The 26,156-nt window shown below is 47.9% G+C and overlaps 2 protein-coding genes across 4 annotated transcripts in view; both read right to left on the minus strand.

Moving 5' to 3' along the window:
* Window positions 1-21,804, minus strand: part of PIP4K2B (phosphatidylinositol-5-phosphate 4-kinase type 2 beta) — a 36,538-nt gene extending 14,734 nt beyond the window's left edge. Inside the window, exons 1-5 of one of the 3 annotated variants that reach the window (XM_054546624.2) lie at window positions 21,477-21,601; window positions 10,346-10,476; window positions 6,948-7,045; window positions 4,354-4,450; window positions 59-211 (exon numbers count right to left, since the gene is read on the minus strand). In XM_054546624.2, coding sequence (XP_054402599.1) covers window positions 59-211; window positions 4,354-4,450; window positions 6,948-7,012 — 315 coding nt within the window. In that variant the 5' untranslated portion in view covers window positions 7,013-7,045; window positions 10,346-10,476; window positions 21,477-21,601. Of the gene's footprint in view, window positions 1-58; window positions 212-4,353; window positions 4,451-6,947; window positions 7,046-10,345; window positions 10,477-14,936; window positions 15,103-21,476 lie in introns of those variants that run through there. The other 2 variants (XM_002827665.6, XM_009251880.4) reach the window with 2 other exon arrangements.
* A 1,911-nt stretch (window positions 21,805-23,715) lies between these two features.
* CWC25 (CWC25 spliceosome associated protein homolog) overlaps window positions 23,716-26,156 on the minus strand; it is a 30,840-nt gene continuing 28,399 nt past the window's right edge. The window contains exons 9-10 of the mRNA XM_002827663.5: window positions 24,948-25,109; window positions 23,716-24,454 (exon numbers count right to left, since the gene is read on the minus strand). Of these exons, the coding sequence (XP_002827709.1) occupies window positions 24,340-24,454; window positions 24,948-25,109 (277 nt within the window). The 3' untranslated portion in view covers window positions 23,716-24,339. The remainder of the gene's footprint in view (window positions 24,455-24,947; window positions 25,110-26,156) is intronic.

Here is a 26,156-nt window from a genome sequence, read left to right on the forward strand (position 1 = left end):
GCTCTCTTCTCCCTCTTCCAACCCATCCTCTGCAGCCCAGGCTTGGGACTCACCATACCTGGTGGTATTTCTTTAAGATGTTGTGCATCTCTGCCACGTCCTCGCTGGACACAGTCTTGATGACAAAGCGCCGGTCGTAGGTGGTGAGGAAACGCGTGCCACACCGGCCCTGGCTGTCACTGTTGATGGGGGCGCTGCGCGTCACTGAATTCTGATAATTGAGACAAAAGCAGGCTGGGCTTGGCAGGGGAACAGAATTCTGACTTTCGCTGAGTCTTCCCTCAGGGGCTGGACTGCTTGAAAGCCAACACTGAGACAGAGGGACGCCCAAATGGGAGTTTACCCGCCCCTTTTCTCACAGGGTGTTCACATTCCTCCCTAAGTCTTCCTCCAAAGTGACAAGAATTGTTCCTTACCACCTGCCCTTCATCCCAGTCTAGGATGGGAAGAGGACTGACTGTGAAAGTTTCCATCCTGATCCCAGATAGCTATCCTACCAACTAAAATTCTGCCTCTGATGGAGGGGGCTGAGTCTAATCTGGACTCTCACATGCACTATGACCTTGGGTGAGCCATTTAACTTCTCTACCCCTGCATTTCCTCATCAGGAACACAAAAATGCAGACTGAGCTGATTCTCCCAGTCTCTTGGGGGTGGCAAAGATGAAGCTTAGGAAATACTGTCTTCAAGGGGTCTAGCACAAAGAAGCAATGCCCATTCGTCTCTTGTCCCTGGATCTACCCTCATGATGAAAAACCTTCCCCAAAGCAGGAAGCTGATCCTCATCTCTGAGCCTGACACCTTTCCCCTTGCCTCAACCTCCTGCTTGTCTATGCAGGGCTGGGAGGCAGTTTTGGGGAGCTTTCCTAGCTGTATCCCTGCTCCTCCTCAAGGCCCTACTCCCAGTAGGATCAGAGAGCAGTAGAAGCCTTAAGAGGGAGGGTGTGGAAAGGCGTGAGTCAACCAAAGGGATATGTTCACCAAGCAGATGCCAAGGGACCTTTGGGAAGCAAGGCTGAGGGGAGATCCCGTGTCCCTGTTCCCAAGAAAACATACATGGGGATCATGTCACAGAAATGTCTCCTCTCCAAGCCCTTTCCCCATCTCTTAATGAGGATCCTGTTATTATTATTATTTTTGTAGAGATAGGGTCTCACTCTGTCACCCAAGCTGGAGTACAGTGGTGAGATCTCAGCTCACTGCAGCCTCTACCTCCTGGGCTCAAGTGATCCTCCCGCCTCAGCCTACCAAGTAGCTGGGACTACAGGTGTGCACCACCATGCCTGGCTTATTTTTGTAGTTTTTGTAGAGATGGGGTTTTGCCATGTTTCCCAGGCTGGTCTAGAACTCCTGAGCTCAAGCAATCCTCCTGCCTCAGCCTCGCAAAGTACTAGGATTACAGGTGTGAGCCACCATGCCCAGCCTTTTTTTTTTTTTTAAATGGTGTTTTGCTGTCACCCAAACTGGAATGTAGTGGCGCGATCATAGCTCACTGCAGCCTTGAACTCCTGGACTCAAGGGATCCTCCCGCCTCGGCCTCCTGAGCAGCTAGGACTATAGGCATGCACCACCATGCCTGGCTGATCAGGATCCTACTCTTTACTTTCCCCTAATACCTCCTCAGAAAACCCTGGTGGAGAAGTGAGGACCACCTTCATGGGGAAAACTAGTCAGAGGTGGTAAGCAGCTCTGGGAGTTCCTCAGCAAAGGTGCTAAAGTAGCACCCCAAAAAACAGGGTGTTCCCTTTACAGAAAGGTTGAGTAGACTCTGTGACTGAGTGCCTCTTCCTCCCAGCCTGGCCTTTCTACCATAAGACTTACAGGCTGTGGCCGGGCGCGGTGGCTCACGCCTGTAATCCCAGCACTTTGGGAGGCTGAGGCGGGCGGATCACGAGGTCAGGAGATGGAGACCATCCTCGCTAACACAGTGAAAGCCCATCTCTACTAAAAAAAATACAAAAAATTAGCTGGGCATGGTGGCGGGTACCTGTAGTCCCAGCTACTTGGGAGGCTGAGGTAGGAGAATGGCGTGAACCCAGGAAGTGGGGCTTGTAGTGAGCCAAGATCATGCCACTGCACTCCAGCCTGGGTGACGGAGTGAAACTCTGTCTCAAAAAAAAAAAAAAAAAAAAAGACTTACAGGCTGCAAGCCTAGTTGGGAGGTAGAGGCAGCATCTCCTGACTCTAAGTGGCTGGTAGTCCAAGAATATAGGGTCCCCTCCCTGAGCACCATCCTCCCTGCCCTCATTTCAGTCTTGAGCATGGGCATGCGCCCACAAGGCTACTACGGGCAAAATGCAGACACTGAGAGGATGTGGTGTAGACAGCCCAGGGGAGGGAAAGGAACCCCTCACCAAAGAACAATGGAGGGAATCCATCTGAGCAACTTGGGGTTGCAACAATGGCAAGAAGTTTCCAGAAAACCTCCAGCCCCAGTCAAGTCATGATTGAGTTCAGGGTTCAATCATAACAGTGGGCTGGAGGAACCTCCCAGTACCTCTTAGATGTGGGCATTCCTGGGCATTCAAGCCCGAGGCATCTCCTCTTCCTCTCACAAACCCCTCACCCTCTTCTTCAAGATACTTTTCTTTTTTTTTTTTTTTTTTTTTAATTATTATTATACTTTAAGTTTTAGGGTACATGTGCACAATGTGCAGGTTAGTTACATATGTATACATGTGCCATGCTGGTGTGCTGCACCCATTAACTCGCCATTTAGCATTAGGTATATCTCCTAATGCTATCCCTCCCCCCTCCCCCCTCAAGATACTTTTCTTTGCATGCAAGCCCTCCAGAGAGGAGGAGAGAGGGGAGGAGACTCTAACCCAAGGCCCATTCTGCTGCTGTGAACTACTCTGTCAAAGGGGTGGGGTGGGAGGAACTAGAGTATTAGAAAAGATTTGGGCATCCATTCTAGGTTTCACTGTGCTATACACTAGGTTTCACTGTGGTATACATTAGGTTTCACTGTGCTATGGGGAAAAGTTTTCTCCATAGATGAATGAAAGTCAGCTATATTTCAGGTCAGGTGCGGTGGCTCACACCTGTAATCCCAGCACTTTGGGAGGCTGAGGCAGGCAGATCACAAGGTCAGGAGTTTGAGACCAGCGTGGCCAACATAGTGAAACCCTGTCTCTACTAAAAAAAAAAAAATATGCAAAAAATTAGCCGGGTGTGGTGGTGGGCACCTGTAATCCCAGCTACTCGGGAGGCTGAGGCAGGAGAATCGCTTGAACCTGGGAGGCAGAGGTTGCAGTGAGCCGAGATCACACCATTGCATTCCAGCCTGGACGACAGGAGTGAAACTCCATCTCAAAAAAAAAAAAAAAGTCAGCTTTATTTCTTATAGCTATAAAGGTGAAGTGGAAAATTCGCCCACCTTCACAAGGCTGTCTGCCAAGGAAGATCCAAGGAGACATGCTAAGAGAAGAAGAGACAGAAACCATGGACTACGAGTCAGATTCTAATGTCCCTGACACTGGGATTGATTCCTCCCAAAAGGCCAATGGCCTCTACAACACTGTCACCCCCTGAAGGGGGCACGTGCCCTGGCAGACCAACTCCCCCCTCCCACCACCAGGATAGGGCACAAGTTTAGGAGGTGACACTCATACCTGGCAAGAGGTTACACTACCCTTGAAGTCTTCCTTTTCTAATCTGGTTCATCTGCTTTAAGAGGCCTCATCTCTCGCTGACAACAATTCTCTCTCTCTTTTTTTTTTTTGAGACTGAGTTTCACTTTTGTCGCCTAGGCTGGAGTGCAATGGCATCATCTCAGCTCGCTGCAACCTCCGCCTCCCAGGTTCAAGCGATTCTCCTGGCTCAGCCTCCCGAGTAGCTGGGACTATAGGCGCACATCACCATGCCCGTCTAATTTTGTATTTTTTAGTAAAGACACGGTTTCACCATGTTGGCCAGGCTGGTCTCGAACTCCTGACCTCAGGTGACCTACCTGCCTTGGCCTCCCAAAGTGCTGGGATTACAGGCATGAGCCACCATGCCCCACCCAATTCTCTCTCTTTGAAGTCAAACTACGAATGAGAAGGGTTCTTCAGCCTAGACTGGGAATGTCAGACTAAAATAAAGGTGCTTCCACAGACCCCTCTCCCTCCTGCTGCTCTCCCTCTGAGGGAGAGGAACCTGAGTGTGTGCAGCATCCTCAGAAGCATTTCTAAGGCCCTCGCCCTCCAAGGGGCCCCCAGTGCTGGGGGAGAGACCGCCTGGGCTGGTGCAAGGCATGACAGGGAGACACAGCACAAAAACAGCCAACACATTTTGATTCTCTACCTGTCCTGTGGCTTCCTGACCCCATTCCATTCCCTAATCCTCTGATGTTGCCAGGAGCCTCCGTACCTGGTAATCCTGATCATCAATCCCAAACCTCTCCCGAAGGTTTCGGAACACCATGGGGCAATACTCCTTAAACTTAAAGCGGCTGGGCAGGTTCTCCCTAGGGAAAAGCAGAGACATGTCTTTGTGAACTGCCCCTTGCTCATCTTAATTCTGTTATTATTATTATTATTTTTTGTAATAAAGACAGAGTCTTGCTATGTTGCCCAGACTGGTCTTGAACTCCTGGCTTCAAGCGATCCTCCCACCTCAGCCTCCCAAAGTGCTGGGATTACAGGCATGAGCCACCACGCCCAGCCTCATCTATATTCTGACTTCAGAACTCTTCAAAGTGTGGTCCACAGATTGCCTGGATCTGAACATCTGCCACACTTAACATGTAGGTTTCTAGGCTCTTAGGAATTCTGGAGTTGAGTCGAAAAACAAACACTCCAGGTGATTCTGAGCATGTAAAAGTTTAAACACTTTACATCTTGTGTTCACTTTGTAAAACTAATCCAGCAGTATATCTGGGATTTGTGCACTTTTCTATGTGTGTGCTGCCCTTCAATAAAACATACATTAAAGAAAAAAACTCTCACCCGCTGGGCCATGAGCCTCAGTGCAGGCTCCACCTCACAAGCACTACAAGCACTGTGCTTAATACAGTGGGAAGCTGCATGTGAACATCTGCTGTGAGGTGAAATCAGCCTGAATGCTACAGGGAAAAACCTCTCTCATCAGAGGGCCCCTCTCCTCTGGCCATATTCCTGTGGAAGCATCCTGAAGATGGTCACTTACAGGATGCCCTGCCCTGGGCTTCCACTGGGACGTAGGAAAAGAGTGCCTGAGTTAAAGAGGTTCTCAGTCAACTGAGTGGGACCACAGAGCCCTGTCTGCTGGCTGCTGGCACCAATCTCCACCCTCCCACTCCCTCATCAATACAGACTCCCAGGAGGAAAGAGAATCACCTTGAAATGATGACTCCTACCAATCCTCTATCTTTACAACAGCTATCCTGTTTAGGGACCCCCTTTCAGAAATATGTCCCAATGACTACTCCAGGATGACAGGCATTAAGGAAATCAAAAGGAATGTCTTCTTGGAAAGGAAGTGGACTATCTGCCTTATCTAGCCCGTCTTCTAGTAAACAGTACTAGAATCTAATAAATAGCACATACAGGGCTGGGCACGGTGGCTCACGCCTGTAATCCCAGTACTTTGGGAGGCCGAGGCAGGTGGATCACCCTGACTGAGGTCAGGAGTTCGAGACCAGCCTGGCCAACATGGTGAAACCCCATCTCTACTAAAAATATAAAAAAATTAGCCAGGCATGGTGGTGGGTGCCTGTAATTCCAGCTACTCGAGAGCCTGAGGCAGGAGAATCACTTGAACCCGGGAGGCAGAGGTTGCAGTGAGCCAAGATCGCGCCACTGCACTACAGCCTGGGCAACAAGAGTGAAACTCTGTCTCAAAACAAAAACAACAACAACAACAAAAACACATACACAGTTGTTGGAAGGACAAAAGGAATAAAGATAGAAGAAAATAAGAGATTGGGTTCTCTGATTTAGGCCAAGATATCAAGGAGGTAGCACCTCATCAGAGGCCATGGACCCTGAAGTGGGTAGTGGTGCAATGCCCACTTCGAGAACCCTGACCTCTGAGTCAGAACAACCTTCTTTCTTTTGGGTCAGAACAACCTTCTTTCTGGCCTCTGAGTTGAGGGCTGCCTCTCCCTCCTTAGGTGGCCACTTAACAGGTGGCATCTATGGAGACAGACGGCTTCTAGAACAAGATGGTATTACTTACTATGGCAGAGGGAGGTCACTAAGGGATGTTCTCAAGTCAATCTTCTCCTCTGGACTAACAGTCTGGGAATGGTGGGGTGACAGAACCCAGCTAGTGAGGTGGTGGGGACTGTGAGACAACGAAGAATAGAACCAGGATTCACATGCAGAAAGGAGAAAGTGTGAGCAGCAAATAGTCCTGGGGTGCTCCACAGAGGGACAGAAAATCCAGGCCCCAAAGGGCTTAAAGCAGGCCCAAAACTGTGCCAGGTGAGGTGGCCGCTAGTGTTTCCAACAATATCTGAGACAACCTTCAGACACTGGTGCTAATCCAAGAAGTGACAGCAGACAAAAATGGGAAGTGCTACTCTGGGTAGTGCCCTCAAGCCCCATGCTCCGCCTGTTACTCATACACCAGCCAGACAGAAAAGAGCCTGGCAGCATCCCAGACCAAGAACATGCCTGGAAACCTCCTGCCTCAGACTAAGATCAAGATGGGGCCACTGCTACAGCCTCACACTGGATACCTTAGCTCCAGAGCAGCTCACTGCCACCTGAGCTGGCTCTAGATGAATCACCATGGGCCCAGCCACATGCCCCAAGGGCCACCGGAGGTAGGCTGATAAAGGAGTGAGACGACAATACTAGGATGAGAGGCACATAACGAATGCATTTTCCTGGCCAGTTTGTCAGCTCTGAGATCCAGGTGCTGCTGTCACACCCTGCCAGGTGCTGCCTTGGCTCCCGCCATGCATGAGGCTTCAGAAGCCTCTGACTTGAGGGAAAGGACTGCCCACAAAACCTGAGTCCACTCAGTAGACAACTTACTTATTGAAGAGATGATTGTCCACCTTGATCTTGCTGTAGGCTTTGAAGTCATCTGGCATTAGCATGACAGGAACAGGGACATTGCTCAGCTCATTGATCTGAAAACAAGAAGAACGTAAGGCTCTCAGCCAGGAGGCCACCTGCCTCAGAGACACTAAGCTACAATGTGGATGCCACAATCTTGCTAAAAGCATGTCCAAGTTTCCCTCTGTCTTTTTTTGGTTTTTTGAGACAGGGTCTCACTCTGTCACCCAGGCTGAAGTGCAGTGGCATGACAATGGCTCACTGCAGCCTTGACCTCCTGGACTCAAGCAATCTGTCCACCCCAGCCCCGCAAGTAGCTGGAGCTACAGGTGCACATCACCATGCCCAGCTAACTTTTTTGTATTGTGTAGAGACAAGGTCTCACTGTCCTGAGCTCAAGCAATCCTCCGGCCTTGGCCTCCCAAAGTATTGGGATTACAGGTGTCAGCCACCACACCCGGCCCCTCCCTGTCTTTATTTCTGTTCTTCTCTTCAAGTAAGTTCCCAACCTTGTCCTATTTTACCTATTGAAACTCTCCACCTGATAAGGGCCAGCTCAAAAGGCACCTCCTCCATGAAGTCTTCCAAGATTCTCCAGACCATAAATACCCTTTCCCATCTTGGAATTCCTGAAGTTTTCTTTGTATCTGTCTTCTGGCCATCTCACAGTGTCTCATATTGTAGTTAATGCCTATAAACCTCACCTGCTAGCGTTAAGCTAGGCAATACTATATTATTTATATTTCTTTTTCTTTTTCTTTGAGACGGAGTTTTGCTGTTGTTGCCCAGGCTGGAGTGCAATGGCACGATCTTGGCTCACTGCAATCTCTACCTCCTGGGCTCAAGCAATTCTCCTCCCTCAGCCTCCCAAGTAGCTGGGATTACAGGCATGCGCCACCATGTCCAGCTAATTTTTTTTTGTATTTTTAGTAGAGACAGGGTTTCATCATGTTGGTCAGGCTGGTCTTGAACTCTTGACCTCAGGTGATCCGCCTGCCCTGGCCTCCCAAAGTGTTGGGATTACAGGCGTGAGCCACCACACTCGGCTTTAATTATATTTCTAACCAAAGAGAATCCTACTAATCTTTGGGGGCACCACAGTGCTTGGCACCATTACTAGCATATATGGCAGATACTCAATAAATATTTGTCATATGCAATAATAAATGATCAATAGATAAATGTCTCCCAACCTACATGGGTATTAATTAAGGCCTTTGAATATCTTCATACAAATTGTGGGTCACTCAAGAAATTAGCTCAAGGAAAAAAAAAAGCTGGATGGGTTTGTGTGGACACGTAACTCGTATCCCCAAGGTAATAGATTAAATTTATTTATTTATTTATTTATAGACAGAGTCTCACTGTGCCGCCCAGGCTGGAGTGCAGTGGTGCGATCTCAGCTTACTGCAAGCTCCGCCTCCCGGGTTCACACCATTCTCCTGCCTCAGCCCCCAGAGTAGCTGGGACTACAGGCGCCCGCCACCACACCTGGCTAATTTTTTGTATTTTTAGTAGAGACAGGGTTTCACCATGTTAGCCAGGATAGTCTCGATCTCCTGACCTCGTGATCCACCCACCTCGGCCTCCCAAAGTGCTGGGATTACAGGCGTGAGCCACCGCGCCCGGCTGTAATAGATTAAAGTGAGCAGAAGTAGTAAATGTCTGGCCACTGCCCCACTCGGACCCTCCTGATAAAAGCAGGGCCAGGCCTGGCACAGTGGCTCATGCCTGTAATCCCAGTACTTTGGAAGGCCAAGGCAGGAGGATCACTTGAGGCCAGGAGTTCTATACCAGCCTGGGCAACACAGCAAGACCCTATCTCTAAAAAAATAATTAAACGTGAAGCTGAGGCAGGCAGATCACCTGAGGTAAGGAGTTCAAGACCAGCCTGGCCAACATGGTGAAACCCCGTCTCTACTAAAAATACAAAAAAATTAGCTGGGCGTGGTGGAAGGCACATGTAATCCCAGCTACTCGGGAGGCTGAGGCAGGAGAATCGTTTGAACCCAGGAGGCATAAGGTACAGTGGGCCGAGATCACACCACTGCCTGGGCAACAAGAGTGAGACTCTGTCTCAAAAAAAAAAAATTAAACACATTAGCCAGGCATAGTCGTGTACACCTATCATCCTAGCTACTCAGGAGGCTGAGGTGGGAGGACTGCTTCAGGCCAGGAGTTTGAGGTTACAGTGAGCTATGATTGCACCACTGCACTGCGCTCTAGCCTGTGCAAGAGTGAGATCTTGTCTCAAAAAAGAAAATAAAATAAAGCAGGGCCAGTTCCTGATGTCAAATCCTGCCATACACTAAACTAGGGTAGATGGGGCAGGATGCCTTGCCTCTACTGCAAACAAACCTTCTGTCTTTCATCCCTTCAGGGAGCTGGATCCTGGACAGAGAGCTAGCTTTCCATTGGTGCAGAGATGGGGGCAGATCCTGCCCTTCCCCACCTTGAGTTTAGCCAATTAGTGGTCTAATTAACCACAGATGTCCTCTCCCATCACAGCAGAGTATTTGACATTTGACCCTCAACCCAGCTGCCACTAATGCATTCAGGATTTACAGAGGAAACCTTAGTCCTGACTTAATGGACTGGGGGGAGGGGGCACAGCCTTGTGTCTCCCAGACACTTTCCTTGCAAATCCTATTATCTCAATGAGGCCCCAGGTGGCAGTGAGGGGCTAACCTAGCGTCATTAGAACTCCTCCAGGAGCATAAATGGGGGAAATGGCATTTAATTTGCTGCTCCTTTTATGTTCCAAACCTTTTTTATTTAGAAATGTCAGAGAATGGAGGAAGTTGAAGTTAATGCAGTAACTGGGCTGGGGAACCACATCTTCCTAGAGTTGGGAAAAAACCCAGTTTACTCATGGAGAAGTGAAGGAAGCCATAGGAATGCATGTGCTTCGAGAGGGGTGCTGGGGGTGGGGTAGTTTATAAGTTGGCAGTGGAGCAGACACTCAGTAAACTGCTGGCAAAAACTGGCATAGACACAAGAGTGTATCCTGTATAATTCCATTTATATGAAATTCTACAACAGGCATCTATAATGAGAGAAATGAGATGAGTTGCCTGGCCAGGGGGCGGGGGGTGCTGAGTATAAAGGGACATGAGAAGTGTGATTCTACGGTGACAGAAATGTTTTATATGTTGTTTGGGGTGATGGTTACAAGAGTATATACATTTGCTGAAATTCATCAAATTGTATACTTAAAATACGCATACTTATTACACATAAATTATTCCTCAATAAAGTTGATTTTTAAATTCCCAGCATCCAGCTCTGTGATACCCTTCATTGGCTAAATCCTCCCAATAGCCAAAAAAAACCCCAAAAGAGTCATGCCAGTTCCCATTCCAGGGGGTGCTCACAAGAGAATGTGATTGTCAAATCTGTGCCTACAGAGGAAACCATTCCACTTCCTTGTTATTCTGCCAACAGAAACAATTCGTGGTGGCTGTCCCATTTCCTTTTTCCTGGCATATCAAGACTGGCTCTGAGACTTAAAGGGAAAACAGAGACAAAGAGTTCAGGGCTCGGCTGGGCGCAGTGGCTCATGCCTATAATCCCAACACTTTGGGAGGCTGAGGGGGATGGATCACGAGGTCAGGAGATGGAGTCTCGCTCTGTTGCCCAGGCTGGAGTGCAGTGGCAGAATCTCCACTCACTGCAACCTCTGCCTCCTGGGTTCAAGCGATTCTCCTGCCTCAGTCTCCTGAGTAGCTGGGATTAGAGGCGCATGTCACCATGCCCTGCTAATTTTTGTATTTTTAGTAGAGATGGGGTTTCACCATGTTGGTCAGGCTGGTCTCGAACTCCTGACCTCGTGATCTGCCTGCCTCAGCCTCCCAAAGTGCTGGGATTACGGACGTGAGCTACCGCACCTGGCCCAGCCTAGGAAATTTTTAACTCAGCTAACATTGGTGAACAATCCATATCTCAACTAGGGGAGACTTACCCCTCATTTCTACTAGGCCACATGTAGATGATTCACTGTAAGGATTAGCCATATTATTATTATTTCTTTTAGTTGTGTGAAATTTTATATCCCAGAGAGTTCTATTCCATTCAATTGAACTGTTCCTATTGAAATATCTACTACGCGCTTCATTCTGTTAGGTAAGTGTGTGGGAGAAGGAGAACACAAGGGGAGAAAGTGTTGTACACGCAAAAGAAACAGGAGGCTTATAATCTCATTAGGGAGATGCAAAAACCCCTGACACAACTCAAAGTCAAAGCAGTATACAATTAAGTGAGAATCCAGGGATACAGACATCAAGAACAGCAGAGGCTCAGAGAATGATGAGGCTAGCATGGCCAGAGGGTCAGGTTCCCAGTCCTCAAACATCAGGCCAAAAACAAGGCACCTAATGCCTCTCCTGGTATTGCACCAAGAGCACTTGACATTAGAAGAATCTACAAGATTATGTTACACTCCCGGTTAGAAATCTTCCATGGCTCCTCATCAACCTCAGGGTAAAGTTTTAACTGCTTAGCCTGGCATTCAAGGCCTTTCCTAATCTGGCTCAGACTGCCATTTTTTTTTTTTTTTTTTTTTGAGATAGAGCTTTGCTCTTGTTTCCCAGGCTGGAGTGCAATGGCATGCTCACCGCGACCTCCGCCTTCTGGGTTCAAGCAATTCTCCTGCCTCAACCTCCTAAGTAGCCAGGATTATAGGCATGCGCCGCCATGCCCGGCTAATTTTGTATTTTTAGTAGAGATGGGGTTTCTCCATGTTGGCCAGGCTGGTCTCGAACTCCCGACCTTAGGTGATCCACCCCCCCCCCCCACAGCCTCCCAAAGTGCTGGGATTACAGGCGTGAGCCACCGCGCCCAGCCAGACTGCCAAATTTCTATTCAATTTACTTCTACTCAGTGCATCAAGGGCCTTACCATACACTAGGAGCTGGGGATACAAAAACAAAAAGACATCTCCAGAGCTGGGCGTGGTGGCTCATGCCTATAATTCCAGCACTTTGGGAGGCCACAGCAGGCGGATCACTTGAGGCCAGGAGTTCAAGCCCAGACTGGCCAATATGGCAAAACCCTATCTCTACTAAAAATACAAAAATTAGCCAGTCGTGGTGGCGTGTGCCTGTAGTCCCAGCTACTCGGGAAGCTGAGGCAGGATTGCTTGAACCCAGGAGGCGGAGGCTGAGGTGAGCTGAGATTGTGCCCCTGCACTCCAGCCTAGGTGACAGAACAAGACTCTGTCTCAAAAAAAAAAAAAAGTTAAGTATTGATTCTGCATGGGAGTGAGAGGGAGATGGTTGCTAGAGGAAGCTACAGAGAAACACACTTGAGTAAGGCCTAGGATGGAAGTTCTCCCAAAAATGAAAGGAAGGAAATCTCAGGCCATAGGAAGTCAGAATCAAGCCTGAGTTGTGAAAGTACACTGCCCATTTTAGAAATGGTGAGTGCGTCTGTAGGGATGGGTCCGGGGACAGAAGGCAGCATCATAGGACGGAAATAATGAGTGGAGGGAGGTAATACAGAAAGATAGGTCATCAGTCTAGCACATTAATAAATATTGTATAAATATAGTATTAATAAATATTTATTATTGTATAATAAATAGAATAGGTGCTTCTATTTATTGAATGCCTGTTAAGTGGCCAGTGCTTTATACCATTATATATCACACATACATAATATATATTCTATTTTAAGGTATTACTTGTAATACTTAACAGTCACATAAAGTATTACTAATTTGACTTTGGAAAAGAGGTTCAGAGAAAAGGGTACCTTTCTGAAAGTCACACAGACAGTATGTGCAGTCAGGATTTGATCCCAGGCCTGTCTGGTGCCAAAACCTGGGCTCTTTATCCTGTGCTGTGTAATCCTCCCTATGGCTGGCTACCTTACCTAAGGTAGAATTTTCCCTTCCTTGTCTCTATCCTAATACCACCTCAAGGAAAGTGTGATGCTCACTTTACAGGATATGAAAATGAAGCTTAGTGAAACAAAATTACTGCTACAAAGCATACTAATAAGGGGCAGAGTCTGGGTTTGAACTTAAGTTTGTCCACAATATGATAAATTTGGACTTGACTATAAAGACAATGCGACACTCTCTGGTTTAAGTCTGGGAAGCCACACAATCAGACGAGTGGTACAGAAAGGTAATTCTGGGATAAAGTAAGGAGTGGAAAAGGGAAAGAAAAAAAGCAGCAAGACCATTATGGGGCCAATACAATAGTTCAGGTGACAGACAATAAAACAAGCAGTAGGAACAGAAGAAGGGACAAAGCTAAGAGGTTCATCCAAGAGCTGGCTAAATGACACATCCTCTGGGAGAGGTTTTTTGTCTCACCCAGGTTGAATGAACTACTTCCGTCTCTGTGTATCTTTATGTCCTAAATATTACATGTACTTAAGTAATTACTTGTCTACATGTCTGGTTTCTCAACTAGTCTGTGAGTCCCTTGAAGGAAGAGACTCTATCTTACCCATTTGTGTGTCCCCGGCACAATGACTGGCACATAGTAGTTGTTTGGAGGAATGTGTGGATAGAAAAAAGGAGGGAGTTGAGAACTGAAGGATGGCTAACAACGGGATAAATGAAGAAAAGAAAATGGCAAGACTGGTGTGCCTGTGCCATAAGGCTCATGGTCTGGAGGATGGGCTAGGTTAATTAAGGTGAGCTACTGAAGCTATGACCAGACTGTAGAGTCTTAAATGCCAGGGAGAGAAGAATAAACTTTATCTGGTAGATAAAAGGGAGTATAGTACTAAAGGTTTTGAAGCACAGACGCTCCTAAAGCAATGTTTTAGGAAGATGTGCCTTTCCTTTTCTATCTCTAGCACACTGGGCCAGACTCTTTCCCCTCCAGGAGGAGTGCACTTGTGGAATGCTAACTCATTCAAATACCACGCTAAATACAACTTAATAGGAAGGTAAGTCTGTTGTATCTCAGGTCACTTAAATGGTTTTTGGAATATCCACATGATTAATTCCATGAGCCATCAGCATAAATAATGAGGGGTCTAACCAAGCTCAGTGAGAAACAATTTAAGAGCAATGAGTTGGCCAGCGCGGTGGCTCACGCCTGTAATCCCAGCACTTTGGGAGGCTGAGGCGGGCAGATCATGAGGTCAGGAGATCGAGACCATCCTGGCTAACACAGTGAAACCCCGTCTCTACTAAAAAAAAATACAAAAAAAAATTAGCAGAGCATGATGGCGGGCACCTGTAGTCCCAGCTACTCGGGAGGCTGAGGCAGGAGAATGGCATGAACCCAGGAGGCGGAGCTTGCACTGAACCGAGTTCATGCCACGGTGCTCCAGCCTGGGTGACAGAACGAGACTCCGTCTCAAAAAAAAGAAAAGAGCAATGAGTTCACTCTATGCTGATCTACTGGAGATGAAAATTCCTTGATTGATTGATTGATTGATTGAGACAGGGTCTCACTTCCATAGGCCAGGCTAGAGTGCAGTGGTATGATCTCAGCTCACTGCAGCCTCAACTTCCTGAGCTCAGGTGATTCTCCCATCTCAGCCTCCCTAGTAGATGGGACTACAGGTGTGTCATCATGCCCAGCTAATTTTTTGTATTTCTAGTAGACACGAAGTTTCGCCATGTTGCCCAGGCTGGTTTCAAAGCCCTGGGCTCAAGCAATCCACCCACCTCAGTCTCTCAAAGTGCTAGGTATGATTCTGTTGTACATATACAACAGAATACTATTCAGCCTTTGAAAAAAGAAGAAAATTCTGCAATATGCAACATGGAGATGAAAATTCAGCAGCTAGTTCTAGTCTGGTGAACTTCTGTGTCCAGAAGCCTCCACTTCCCTGTGCGACCTTCATAGGAATTGTTACCCAGGAGGCCTGGACTAGGCATGCAGGTTTCCTGACGTGTTCCAGTCCTCTGTTGTCGGTTCAGCAGTGGGCTGGCCACCACCAGCAATCACTTGTTACCTGCCACCATCAGAAAACATGACATGCTAGAAATACACTCACAGGACCGAGGAGGTCCAAAGCAAGAACTGCGACTCCAGAGAGGAAGAGAGGGCCACAGGAGCCAATAAATCTACCGGTGTTTACTCCTCCTTTCCATATCTTGCTTTCTCCTTCTCCTGCTCCTGCTGTTTGAGTCCCACTGTTCCCTGTGAGGTGGGAAGGCCTGCTAAAAGAAACTTCATTCAAAGGCCTGAGTAGGAATGTTCTCTAAAGATTTTTTTTTTTTTGAAATGGAGTCTCACTCTGTCGCCCAGGCTGGAGTGCAATGGCGCGATCTCTGCTCACTGCAATCTCCATCTCCGGGATTCAAGCCATTCTCCTGTCTCAGCCTCTTCGGTAGCTGGGATTACAGGCACATGCCACCACGCCCGGCAAATTTTTGTATTTTTAGTAGAGACAGGGTTTCGCCACGTTGGCCAGGCTGGTGTCAAACTCCTGACCTCAAGTGATCCGCCTGCCTCGGCCTCCCAAAGTGCTGGGATCACAGGCGCAAGCCACTGCTCCCAGCCTTCTCTGTAGATTTTTTCTTTTTTTTTTTTTTGAGACGGAGTTTTACTCTTGTCACCCAGGCTGAAGTGCAATGGCGCGATCTTGGCTCACTGCAACCTCCATCTCCCGGGTTCAAGTGATTCTCCTGCCTCAGCCTCCCGAGTAGCTGGGATTACAGGCATGCGCCACCATACCCGACTAATTTTTGTATTTTTAGTAGAGATGGGGTTTCACCATGTTGGCCAGGCTGGTCTTGAACTCCTGACCTCAGGTGATCCGCCCGCCTTGGCCTCCCTAAGTGCTGGGATTACAGGCAGGAGCCACCATGCCAGGCCCCTCTGAAGATTTTTAAAGCAGTAGGGCAAGAGAAAAAGACAGGTAAAGGAGGTCAGTGGCTCACGCCTGTAATCCTAGCACTTTGGAAGACCGAGGTGGGCAAATCGTTTGAGCCCAGGAGTTTGAGACCAGCTTGGGCAACATGGCAAAACCCCGACTCTTCAAAAAATACAAATATTAGGTGTGGTGGCATGTGCCTGTAGTCCCAGCTACTCAGGTGGCTAAGGCAGGAGAATCACCTGAGCCTGGGGAGATAGAGGCTTCAGTGAGCAGTGATTGTGCCACTGCACTTCAGCCTGGGCAAAAGCGTGAGACCCTGCCTCAAAAAAACAAAAAAAACCAAAAAAAACAAGAAAGAAAGAAAATGTATGGACAGAACAGAACTGGGGTGGAATGTAGGAGAGAAATTGAGCAGTCTAAAGAATAAATCTGTCCCTCACACCATACCCAAAAGTGAACTCAAAATGGATTAGACTTAAATGTAAGAGCTAAAACTACACATACTCCAGCACTATTCACAAGAGCTAAGGTGTGAAAACAAATCCATCAACAGACGATAAAGAAAATGTGGTACACATATACAACAGAATACTATTCAGCCTTAATAAAAGAAGGAAATTCTACTATGTGCCACATGGATGAACCTTGAGCACCTTACGCTAAGTGAGATCAGCTAGTCACAGAAAAACATATTGCATGATTCTCCTTATATGAGGTTTCAAAACAGTCGAATTCATAGAAACAAAGAGTGGAATGGTGGTTGCCAGGGGCTGGGGGTGGGGGAAACGGGGAGTTAATTGGTAGGCATAAAGTTTCATTCAAGCGAGACGAATACACTCTAGAGAGCTGCACTATGACACTGTTCCCATGGTCATGAATAACATAATCGTACACTTAAAATTTTGTCATGAGAGTACATCTTATGTTAAATGTTCTGACCACAATAAAATTAAAAAAAAAAAAAAAGAAGAAAGAAAGAGCTAAAATTCTAGTTGGGAGGATTGCTTGAGGCCAGAAGTTTGAGAACATCCTGGGCAATACAGAGAGACCCCAATTCATTAAAAAAAAAAAAAAAAAAAGAGCTAAAACTATAAAACTTTAACAAGAAAACAAAGGAGTAAATCTTCATGACCTTGGGTTAGGCAATGTCTTCTTAGATATAACACCAAAAGCACACACAACAACAACAAAAAAGATAAACTGGACTTTATTAAAGTTAAAAACTTGAACTTCAAAAGATACCATAAGAAAAATGAAGAAGGCAGGCCAGGTGCAGTGGCTCACGCCTGTAATCCCACCACTTTGGGAGGCCGAGGCGGGGGGATTGCTTGAGGCCAGGAGTTCGAGACCAGTCTGGCCATCATGGCAAAACCCTGTCTCTACTAAAAATACAAAAATTAGCCTTGTGTGGTGGCGGCGCCTGTAATCCCAGTTACTCAGGAGGCTGAGGCAGGAGAATCGCTTGAACCCAGGAGGCAGAGGTTGCAGTGAGCCAAGATCGCGCCGTTGCACTCCAGCCAGGGCGACAGAACAAAACTCCATCTCAAAAAAAAAAAAAAAAAAAAGAAAAGAAAAATGAAAAAGACAACTGAATGAATAGGATAAAATATTTGCAAATCATGTATCTGATAAGGGACCTGTATCTAGAATATAAAAAGGATTCTTGTAACTCAATAATAAGAAGACAACCCAATTTAATAATGGGCAAAAAGATTTTTGTAAATGGGCAAAAAATTTAATAGACATTCTCCAAAGAAAAGATACCAATGAAGGCTGGGGATGTGGCTCATGCCTGCAATCCCAGTCCTTTGGGAGGCCAAGGCGGGAGAACCACTTGAGGCCAGGAGTTCAGGACCAGCCTGGGCAACAAAGCGAGACTCTGTCTCCACAACAACAACAAAAAGAAAATGTACAGGCCAGGCACAGTGGCTCACGCCTGTAATCCCAGCACTCTGGGAAGCCAAGGCACGTGGATCACCTGAGGTTAGGAGTTTGAGACCAGCCTGGACAACATGGTGAAACTCCATATCTACTAAGAATACAAAAGCTAGCTGGGTGTGGTGGCAGGCACCTGTAATCCGAGGTAGTTGGGAGGCTGAGGCAGGAGAATCGCTTGAACCCAGGAGGCGGAGGTTACAGTGACCCGAGATCGTGGCACTAAACTCCAGCCTGGGCGACAGAGCAAGACTCTGTCTCAAGAAAAAAAAAAAGAAAAGAATATGTACAAATGGCCAATAAGTACATGCAAAAATGCTCAACATCATTAGTTATCACAGAAATGCCAATCAAAGTCACAAGGAGGCTGGGTGTGATGGCTCATGCCTGTAATCCCAGCACTTTGGGAGGCCGAGGCAGGTGGATCACCTGAGGTCAGGAGTTTGAGACCAGCCTGGCCGACATGGTGAAACCTCATCTCTACTAAAATAAAAAAATTAGCCATGTGTGGTGGCAGGCGCCTGTAATCCCAGCTACTGAGGAGGCTGAAGCAGAATTGCTTGAACCCGGGAGGTGGAGGTTGCGGTGAGCCGAGATTGCACCACTGCACTCCAGCCTGTGTGACGGAGTGAGACTCCATCTCAAAAACAAAACAAAACAAAACAAAAAAAATCACAATGAGATACGAATTCACACCCAATAGAATGGCTTTAATAACTTTAAAAAGACAATAACAAGTGTTGACAAGGATGCAGAGATACTGGAACTCTTACACACTGCTGGTAGACATGTAAAATGGTACAGCCACTTTAGAGAACAGTTTGGCAGTTTCTCAAATGGTTAAATACAGAGTTACCATCAACTGCTCCTGCTCCTCTGATCCCTGTGGTAAGGCTTCACATATACCTTGTTCTTAAAATGGCCAACAAGTATCAAGCCAGGTCTACCTCCCACGGTCTCCGTGCTCCTCTCTGAGGCCATCTCTTCCCTAATTCCAAACCCTTGGAATTGTATTTCATCCACTAAAACACTGGTTTTTGCTCTTCACTAGTTCTTCCCTGACAGGTGCAAAGTCTTCTGATTTTTCTCCTTGTTTCCTACACATTCTTCCTCCACAAAATCCATGGGCTCTTGTCCATGAGAGCAGCTCCTGTGACAACACCAAGTTCAAAGTCCTCTATTTTTCCACCTAGACGTAAACCAATCACCTCATGAAAGGGTAACTAACTTCTGCTGTAGATAAAGACATATCCATCCTTCCTATCTGAAACACCATTAGCCACAGACCAGCATGCCTAAATGCCTAAACAGGTGAGAAACTAAAGAAAAGGTGGTATCTGAAATCTCAGATGACAAAATGTTACAAAGTAGGCTTTTTTTGAAGGGAGGAAATCTCCAAAAAAGTGCAGCAGTCCACCAAGGGCAATGTGGTCCTGATCCCTTAGATGAGTGCAAGATTACACTCTTCTTCTAGGCAGATGTCTCAGTTCCCAAATGGTGACACTGAAGTACCAGACCTTACTGCAGACCAGGATGAAGCAATAAAACTTAGGACTAACTGGCCTCTGAAGCTTAGCCTGTCCAGGGCAGTGGTGGGAAGTTCCCATGAGGTGCCTGTTCATTATGTCCAGAGGAACAGATCTTGCTTAAAGTCAATGCCTTTCCAACTAGTTCCTCAAACAAACTTTCAACTTAAAGTTAGCAAAGAAAAAAGATGACCACTTTGTCCAAGAGAGTAGGACTCACAGGACTCCTGACTCATGATATCTAACCATCAGCTATTGAGAAACTTCATACCCACATCTGGACAGACTCATGCCTGCCTATCTGAACACCATGCATCACACACACTCCCAGGACCTGACATGCATAGGCGTATAACCCAGAGCTTACACATTCACCTTCTCTAACCGGACTGTACTTCCCATCTATCCTGAGACTTGGCTGAGGGAGAGGAAAAGCAACAGGAGGCAAAGAAAACAAGACCAGCCACTCAGGCACCACCCTTGGCCGATACAGTCCCATGGTGCTAGACAATGAGCGACATCACTTGCTGTGACCACAAGCAAGCTAATCCTCCACCTGAGGCCTCCTTTTCTTCATGTGTAAAATAAGGGACCCAAGGTTCCTTGCAACTAGCTGTAATACTCCTGACTCTCAGGCCTCTACCAGTTCTCTACAGACAGGTTGCTTTCTGTGAGAAACAGAACAGGCAGAGAGAGGCCTGGTAGAGTGAGAAGCAGGATGCAGAACAAAATCAAGGACTGACTTCCAGAAAGGGACATGGGGTTCATATTCTGATCACCCAGTTTCCCTAGAAATGTTGTCAGATGACCCCTGGGGCAGCAGGAAGACCAAGTAACAAACTGGGCTGGACTGTTGGCCCAAAGCAGCTCCTAGAGGTCTGGGCATTATGCCACTGGTACTCGCTATCCTGGCAGGACCCTCACTAACACCAGTGATGACAGTGAAAACAGTAACCTGCCCAAGACCAAGAAACCACAGAGACCTCAATTTACACACGCACTTTTCTAAATGACAGGTCAAGATCTAAAACCCTAGCTCAGATTACGGTTCATCGATCTCCACCCAAAGGCACCTTCAGCTCCTCTGCCAAAGCAATGCAAAGTCTTGCTGGCCCTCTTTGTCATCGCTTGGTCTTGTGAGCAATTTCAAGCACTCACAAGTGAACCTAAAGAACTGAAATCCACAGGAAACCCAAGCTTGATCCTCCTTATTCCAAAATTCTAGTTAGTGAAGTTGGTATTTCGGGTCCTTTTACTTCCTCTGCTCATTCCTAGTGTGGGGATTCATAAAGAAATGGTCAGAAGGCAAAGAGCAAGTGGTTGGAAGAGGGAGAAGAAAGACCCTGAACAAACACCACATAAACAGTCTTCCAGCTTAAACACTGTCAGGATCCGACTTCCTGGCAGGGGCTGTTGAACAATCTCAAAGCACCCTAAGGACTAGGGGACCTATCTCTCCTATCTAGGACCATAATCACTATGCATCATCACAACCTTGCAGCCACACAACAGATAAGTCAACATCTTTGAAATGATCACCTTCAAAAACTATGGGAAGACATATTATTTCTACTATGAATAGTCCCTCCTTATAACCAGGCATCCTCTTCTCTCAAATGGTTAATAGCCATTCTTTCTTCTCCCTAACCCAGAGAGACCCAGGTAAAGTGTCTGGTTCAAGGAAGCCTGTGCTTCTCCAGTTGATACATCTTGTTCAAGAGGAAAAAAAGGAAACCCAGGGTGGAGTTCTATATTCAAGGGTAAGGAGGCCTGGAGGATGGGTGAATTTGAGCAGCCACAACAACCAAACGATCAGAAAGAAAGGACTGTTTGGGCAGACCACTGCTACTTGACAGAGCTGGCAGCCGGCTATAAGGAACAAGGGGAAATATACATGCAACAAACAGGGTGAGGGGGGAGGAGGAGGAGCAGGGATGAAAGCGACTCCACTGCACTCAGGCCTTGCCTTTGCGCTCCAGGGGCCGCCCCAAGCGAGCACGCCACACGCAGGAAGCCAGAGGGGCTGGAGGGAAGGGGAGGTGGCGACGGCAGACCACAGAGACACCAGGCCTCGCGTGGCGTGCGGGGAGTGCACACGGGGCCGAACGGCGTGCAAGGGTGGGGTGGGCGTGCAAGTGGCTTGGCGAGGGGTGGCAGGCGTCACCGGCAGGGCCTGCGGGGCAAGGGCCCAGGGCTGCAGGGGGCGTGGGAGAGCGCGGGGCCGCGCTCAGAGGGGCGCGGAGGAGCTGGTTACCGTGTGGTTCACCCCCCACATCAGGACGCTGAGGATCGGCTCGCTGGCCCGGAATAGCTTCACTTTCTGGCACACGAAATGCTTCTTCTTGGTCTTGGTCTTGCTGGCGCTGAGCGGCGCCACCGCCACCGCCGTGGTGCTGGTGCAGTTGGACGACATGCCCGGGGCGGCGGCGGCGGCGGCGAAAGGGGGGGGCGGCGGAGACAGCGCACAAGCCAGCGGCCTCAGGCCTCCCCCGGACCGATCCCCACCCCCGCTCCCTTACAGCGCCATGGTCGCGCCCGTCCCGTTACCTCCCACCCCGCCCCGATGGTTCCGTCCGCCCCACGCCCCGCCCTCCCGCCCCGCCCCGGGGAGCCGGCCGACCCGCTCCGCACCCTGCCCCGCACCCCGCCCCCGGGCGGTGCAGCCGCCCTGCAGTCACCTGGCCCCGTCCTCCCCGCCCGCGTGGTACGGCCCGTCCCGGGGAGGCAGCGGCCGCCCCGCCCGCCCCTCCTCCCCGGGCCTGACAGAAACCCGCCTGGCCTCCGAACGCCTCGGGGCCCAGCGCCGGAGCCGGAAGGGGAGGAGGGCTGGGCAGGCGTCGCTGTGGACCGCGGGAGGGGCTCCCCGCCCGGGCCCCCCAACGCCAGGGTTTGGCTCTTTTCCTCAACCCGAATGCCAAGATGGCGGCGACGGCACCGCTCCGGAAGGGAAGGAGGGGCGGGAATGCGAGGAGGGTGGGACGTACCATGCCCACCCCGGGGGAGAGGAGGGAAGCAGCAAGGGGAAGAGGAAGTCCAGCCTGGAGAGCCAAGGAACGCCCCCTCGCTCCACCCAAGCGTGGATCTGCCCACTCCGCTGGGCCTCGGGCGCCCTCCACTCGCGGGGCACGCCCCTTTCCCCCAGGGCCAATGAGAGAAGCAGGCCAGGAACACTGGTTTTTATGAATGGGCCCCGCGCCCACCCACCTGCTGCCTGGTCTCCCCGCAAAGGGTCAGAGCTCAGAGGCCGCCAGCACCTTCAGACACCTGTCCCACTAATCGTCTTACTCTGGCTCATTTCGTAAAATCTTTGAGTAAACTGCCCCACGCTTTGTTACATAATTCTCAGATGAGATATCTCCATATATTCGACACAAATCACAGGTCAACGTTGTTCTTTCTGTATGGAAATTCGTAAACACGGTACTCCACAGGTGGTCGCTCTTTAAACAGTTACAAAAATAAATGTGGCCTTTATTACCAATTAATAAAATAAACATAATTAACCCCTGCATAATGAAACATGATGAAGTGATTAAATGAATAAAAACGTATGTTACATTCTCTAGGGAAAGATCGGGTTTCAAACATTACAGTGCCTGGCATCGTAAGTGTTCAAAAACAGAAATCCAAATACATTTTAAGCAGAATTAGGAATTAGCAGAACAAGGAAATCGCCCAGCTAATGTGCGGGTCAAGAGGGCCTAGGAGTTCACTGGTCAAATGAGGGCTTCTGGTGAAAGAATAGAGAAGGGAAAAGGAGTAAAGACAGAAGAGTGGCCCCTCGAGGGTTTTTTTGTTTTTGTTTTTTGTTGTTGCTGTTGTTTTTTTAAGACGGAGTCTCGCTCTGTCACCCAGGCTGGAGTGCAGTGGCACAATCTCGGCTCACTGCAAGCTCCGCCTTCTGGGTTCACGCCATTCTCCTGCCTCAGCCTCCCCAGTAGCTGGGACTACAGGCGCCCGCCACCACGCCCGGCTAACTTTTTGTATTTTTTAGTAGAGAGGGGGTTTCACCATGTTAGCCAGGATGGTCTCCATCTCCTGACCTCGTGATCCGCCCACCTCGGCCTCCCAAAGTGCTGGGATTACAGGTGTGAGCCACCGCGCCCAGCCTATTTTTGTTTTTTTTTAGTACCTGACTGAAAGAGACTAGCAAACAACTCCTGAAAATCTGTAATTGTAGTAAGGTTACTACACGGTAAGAAATGAAGCCGCGAAATAAAAAGCTTCCATTTTATTTTCCTTTAGGAGCCATAGAGCATATTGGCAATTTGGTTCTGACTCCTAAAATCATTTTACTATACCTTTACACTGCCTACATTGGAGACTGCAAGCAGTGGAAAAGAATAGATACTCCAGATCTTGTCGATAAACCCAGGCTCCTCCTAAACCAGCCAGATTCAGAGCGAAAAACGAGCTGGGCTGCCTTATTGTATTACTTGCCATCAAGGTTCAATGTGGTTCTATTACCCAGTAAAGTCATTGACAAAACAAGGTATTTTCACAAAGCTAACCTTTTTTAAAAGCATGTAAAAATTGTACATTTGTACATATACACATTACACTTTTACATCCAAAGATCAAACAGTTAACAGTTCCTTTAGGGCTTTTTGTATTGTTTGATTTTCCAGATTCTGTCACTCCCTTGGCTTTGACCTAACCTCACATCATTCTGTCACATTATCTTCTAAATCAAGTAAACATTCATTTGTCTCAGTAAGCACAATCTATCTGGGTGACACCAGAGAGGTTTCTGAAGGGTCTGGTGTACACTGAGGCAGTGAAATAGGTCTGTTGGCACAGGTAAGAAGGAAGCGGCATGATAAACATCACAACCCCAGGGAATAGCCTTCCCAGAGTGGCACAAGCACTCCCACCAAGATGGTCCAGTGCTCACCCGTTAAAGAGTCAAAACCCAAAGTTACTGAGTGTCCCACAAAGCAAGTCACACTAGCTCTCAAAGGAAGTGAGCTGTTTCAGGACTCGATGGAGCAGGGTCACTTTGAACAATGGTGGTTTGACATCTGTGAAAGAAGTCATTTGAACTCTTATAAAGAGAATTAAGGGGTCAGCAGCTTCCCTGGAAAATGCAGGAAAACCAATAAGAGAGGGGACAGTTTTCATCTTTTCATAAAGTTCTTCTCCAGAGCTACCGAAGTTCTCTGTAAAGAGTAGATATTCCGCTTCACCCGATCCTCCAGGGAGGAAGTAGATGCACTCTCCAGCTTCATGCGGCTAGGAAGAGAAGACAGGCAAATGCAAGTCAAAAACATTTTCAATCAGTCAACTATTCTGGCAGCTTCAGACGAAATGGGTTGTTAGCCATACAGCAGCTGTAAAAACACAACCTCTTTTAAGCCCCCACAGATAACTTTCAAGTGACTCCACCTGGAACCAAATGTTTTTAAACCAGTGTCCATAAGGGAAAATGTATCTGTTTTGGAAAATAAGTCAAAGCCTCATTGGAAAAAGGCTTCCTGGGCCATGAATTCTTATTTAAAAGGAAGGTCAAGGAATTTCAATGATTTAGAAAATATCAAATTCACTTCTCCTCCCCTCAAATGAAAAACATCCCACTGTGTGGTCAGACAGGAGGAGGAGTAGCCAAGGTGGTCTGAAGGCTGGGCTCCATGTGCAAACACAGAAACACTGGAACGGGAACCAGCTGCCAGCCTGCCTCTTAAGACCTTCCCCATGAAAGCCCCTGGCAGGAAGAAGATGCACTCACTGGATGAACCTCCCATCCCGGGAGTCCAGCTTCTCTAGCCTCTGCTCCCGTTCCTCATCCTTAGCGTGCCTCTTGAGGATGTTCAGTCTCTCCTCCTCCCTCCATTTGGCGTTTTCCATCATCTCTTGCCGTTTTCGCTCTAATTCCTCTGCGGAGAGTTTTCTGTTGAGCACAGAAACCATCCGATCAGGTCTCTGCCAGCAAAAAAACCAGAAGCAGCACAAGAAGCACAGAAGCCAGGTGGGACCCCAGGCTCTCCAGTTCACTGCTCTCTCCAAGTGCAAGGCCAGCCTGAGTTCCCTTCTAACGTCCTGGTCAGGAAGTTTCATCCAAATTTCAAAGGCTTTTAGTAAAGTATTCCATAATCTCACTCAGTAATCTCTAGAGTGATTATTCTGAAATATGAAATATGAAATAAATTGGGAACTCATCAGGAACCTAAACCTGTAGCAATTATATCTCAATGGTTTGCTCAACAATTGACAGAAGAACAGAAGACTAGGTTATCCATGTAACTGTTAACATCTACCATCTAACTACTCATTGGAGACTAGAAATTCATGACACAGCCCATGAGTACACTACTTTAGGACTAAGCTAGAAGCCAGAAGCTGAAGGAGTAACTTAGCCTCAGAAAATAATAAATAGGGCCAGGCATGGTGGCTCACGCCTGTAATCCCAGCACTTTGGGAGGCTGAGGCAGGCAGATCACCTGACATCAGGAGTTTGAGACCAGCCTGGCCAACATGGGGAAACCCTGTCTCTACTAAAATTACAAAAATAAGCTGGGTGTGGTGGTGTGTGCCTGTAATCCCAGCTACTCGGGAGGCTGAGCCAGGAGAATCGCTCAAACCTTGGAGGCGTAGGTTGCAGTGAGCCAAGATCGCACCACTGCACTCCAGCCTGGGTGACAGAGCGAGTCTCTGTCTCAAAAAAAAAAAAAAAACCTCCAAACAAAAAACAATTTACTATTAAAAATCTGCTTCAGATAATAAATGAAAGATATTAGAGCATTCAAATAAGAGTAGGAGGCTTAAAAAAAAAAAACAAACGATTGCCAGGCACAGTGGCTCTAGCCCGTAATCCCAGCACTTTGGGAGGCTTAGGCAGGAGGGTTGCTTGAGTCCAAGAGTTCAAGACCAGCCTAGGCAACAAAGTGAGACCTCCCATCTCTGCAAAAAAAAAAAAAAAAAAAAAATTTTTAATTAG

Source organism: Pongo abelii, chromosome 19, assembly GCF_028885655.2.
Source record: "Pongo abelii isolate AG06213 chromosome 19, NHGRI_mPonAbe1-v2.0_pri, whole genome shotgun sequence".
NCBI lineage: Eukaryota > Metazoa > Chordata > Mammalia > Primates > Hominidae > Pongo > Pongo abelii.